Raw genomic sequence first — 2,954 nt, forward strand, 5'->3', positions numbered from 1 at the left:
TACAGGTGTCCACCACCATGCCTGGCTAATTTTTGTATTTTTTAGTAGAGACGGTGTTTCACCATGTTGATCAGGCTGGTCTCGAACTCCTGACCTCAAGTGTTCCACCTGCCTCGGCCTCCCAAAATGCTGGGATTACAGGCATGAGCCACCACACCCAGTCTCTTTTGCCGAATTTATCAGAGAGTACAAGAGGAAGAGTTGGCTGTGGCAGGAGGGGAGCAGAAGGGGGATGGCAATGCTATTTAGGAATATTGAAATGCTGGGTTCCTGTATTTTATTGCAAAAACTGTATCATAAAAGAGTGTTTATCTTTCTCATGCAAGATTGGTAGTGTGCAAGAGAAAATAAGCAACTGAAAATCAAACTATCAAAGCATATTTGAATTTCTTTATTTTTTAAAAATAACTACAAGGTGAATTTTCTGGATTTTATACAATGCTCATGTATCTTTCTACTAATATTAATGTCTGTTCAGAAGCTCCATTAAAAATTGTAGAAACCAGGCCGGGCGCGGTGGCTCAAGCCTGTAATCCCAGCACTTTGGGAGGCCGAGATGGGCGGACCACGAGGTCAGGAGATCGAGACCATCCTGGCTAACACAGTGAAACCCCGTCTCTACTAAAAAACACAAAAAACTAGCCGGGCGAGGTGGCGGGCGCCTGTAGTCCCAGCTGCTCGGGAGGCTGAGGCAGGAGAATGGCGTGAACCCGGGAGACGGAGCTTGCAGTGAGCCGAGATCCGGCCACTGCACTCCAGCCTGGGCGACAGAGCGAGACTCCATCTCCAGGAAAAAAAAAAAAAAAAAAAAAAAAAAAAAAAATTGTAGAAACCCCAGAAAATACAAATTATAAATTGTGACTCAGAATTTAAAGTATAGTTCAGTTATTGGCCTAAAGCATAAAAAATTTTGTAGAAACCATGTTTAAGTCTTCTTGTCCCTGTCAAACAATCCTGTTATACATTCTTTCAACTTCAAATACCACATTCAGACCTCCTCTTCACTGTTGTGCATCCAAACACTGTTCCTTTCTCTCTTACCAACCTATGTTTTTGTCAGACTCTGTAATCTTTATATCTTCCAGTAATATAGTCTCATTCACCTTTGGAAGCATTCTATCACCGATTACTCTATTTTGCTTTATTAATCGGCTTTGTGTATATTGTGAATTTTTATAAGTTGGTGTGTTTGTGCATATTCTGTTTAAACTTTCATTTTTGTATTATTTGTCTAGAAATAAACTGCTAGCATAAGTAAATAGCAGTTAATTTTTTCTATAATCATTCAATTATTTCTTTTCAGTTAATATTTTAAAGTGACTGCCTAATTGCTTTTTAATATGGGAAATTCCTATCTGTAGGTAAGATTATTAAGACTGCTGTTATTCCTTTCTCTGTAATTGCAAAATTGGAAATAGCCTGAAAATATAAAAATAATCAAATTAACTTTTTAAAGTAAAAAATTATTTTTCATAGTTATTGTGTTCCTGATTATAGAATATCATAGTCTTCATTAATCCAAATATTAACTCAGGGATGCATATAAAAGAACTCAGCAACTTGAGAAGCTATTGCTTGTATCCACAGCTGGATAAATATCTCAATGAAGCATGTAAAGGGAACTGTATAAAAATTCTACTGACATTATGATGCATACTGTCTAGAAGTGGGATTTGTGCTCAGTCTGTTTGCAAGTGAGCAATTGACAATGCATGGACAGACTTTGAGTTTATGTGATTCTTTCTTTAGGTACAAGAAAAAAATGAATGATGATGGAAAAAAACATAAGTTCTGAAGACTTCTTTATTCTACTTGGATTTTCTAATTGGCCTCATCTGGAAGTAGTTCTGTTTGTGGTTATCTTGATCTTCTACCTAATGACACTGGTAGGAAACCTGTTCATCATCATCCTGTCATACCTGGACTCCCATCTCCACACTCCCATGTACTTCTTCCTTTCAAACCTCTCGTTTCTGGATATCTGCTACACCACCAGCTCTATCCCTCAGTTGCTGGTCAACCTCTGGGGCCCGGAAAAGACCATCTCTTATGCTGGTTGCATGGTTCAACTTTACTTTGTTCTCGCACTGGGAATTGCAGAGTGTGTCCTACTGGTGGTGATGTCCTATGACCGTTATGCAGCTGTGTGTAGACCTTTGCATTACACTGTCCTCATGCACCCTCGTTTCTGCTGCTTGTTGGCTGCGGCTTCTTGGGTAAGTGGTTTTACTACCTCAGCACTTCATTCCTCCTATACTTTCTGGATATCTCTGTGTGGACATCGCCTAGTGGATCATTTCTTCTGTGAAGTTCCAGCACTTCTGCGTTTATCATGTGTTGACACCCATGCAAATGAGCTGATCCTCATGGTCATGAGCTCCATTTTTGTTCTTATACCTCTCATCCTCATTCTCACTTCCTATGGTGCCATTGCCTGGGCTGTACTGAGCATGCAATCAACCACTGGGCTTCAGAAAGTGTTTAGGACATGTGGAGCCCATCTTATGGTTGTATCTCTCTTTTTCATTCCAGTCATGTGCATATATCTCCAGCCACCATCAGAAAATTCTCCTGATCAAGGCAAGTTCATTGCCCTCTTTTATACTGTTGTCACACCTAGTCTTAACCCTCTAATCTACACTCTCAGAAACAAGGATGTAAGAGGAGCAGTGAAGAGACTAATGGGGTGGGAGTGGGGGATGTGACAGGGAAATCATGTTGGCTGTTGTTGTTTTTCCTAGGGTCTTGTCCATCTTGAAAGGTGGTTTCCCTGCTTCTTTGTGATTTATTTTTGTTCTAACAGCTCACAAAACATGGAATAGTTCAGTCTCACATTTGTTGCTCTTTTTATTATTTAGTTCTGAAATATTGTCTTGAGATAAAGTTTTTGATTAGTGCCACTTTGGTCTTTTACAATTCTATATTTTAATCCCATGACAATTGCCAACTGTGGT

At 39.6% G+C, this 2,954-nt stretch overlaps 1 protein-coding gene across 1 annotated transcript; it reads left to right on the plus strand.

The window, feature by feature from the left end:
• The first annotated feature begins 1,753 nt into the window (after positions 1–1,753).
• LOC126953115 (olfactory receptor 2J1-like) lies at positions 1,754–2,705 on the plus strand. The gene has a single exon (XM_050788487.1). It carries the CDS (start codon positions 1,767–1,769, stop codon positions 2,703–2,705), a length of 939 nt encoding a protein of 312 aa, XP_050644444.1. The 5' UTR covers positions 1,754–1,766.
• The last annotated feature ends 249 nt before the right edge of the window (positions 2,706–2,954 follow it).

This window comes from Macaca thibetana, chromosome 4 (genome assembly GCF_024542745.1).
Source record: "Macaca thibetana thibetana isolate TM-01 chromosome 4, ASM2454274v1, whole genome shotgun sequence".
NCBI classification, from domain to species: Eukaryota; Metazoa; Chordata; class Mammalia; order Primates; family Cercopithecidae; genus Macaca; species Macaca thibetana.

What these genes read in the sequence shown, in the direction of transcription:
- LOC126953115 (XM_050788487.1), top strand. Translation starts at nt 1,767, where the DNA reads ATGATGATGGAAAAAAACATAAGTTCTGAAGACTTCTTTATTCTACTT.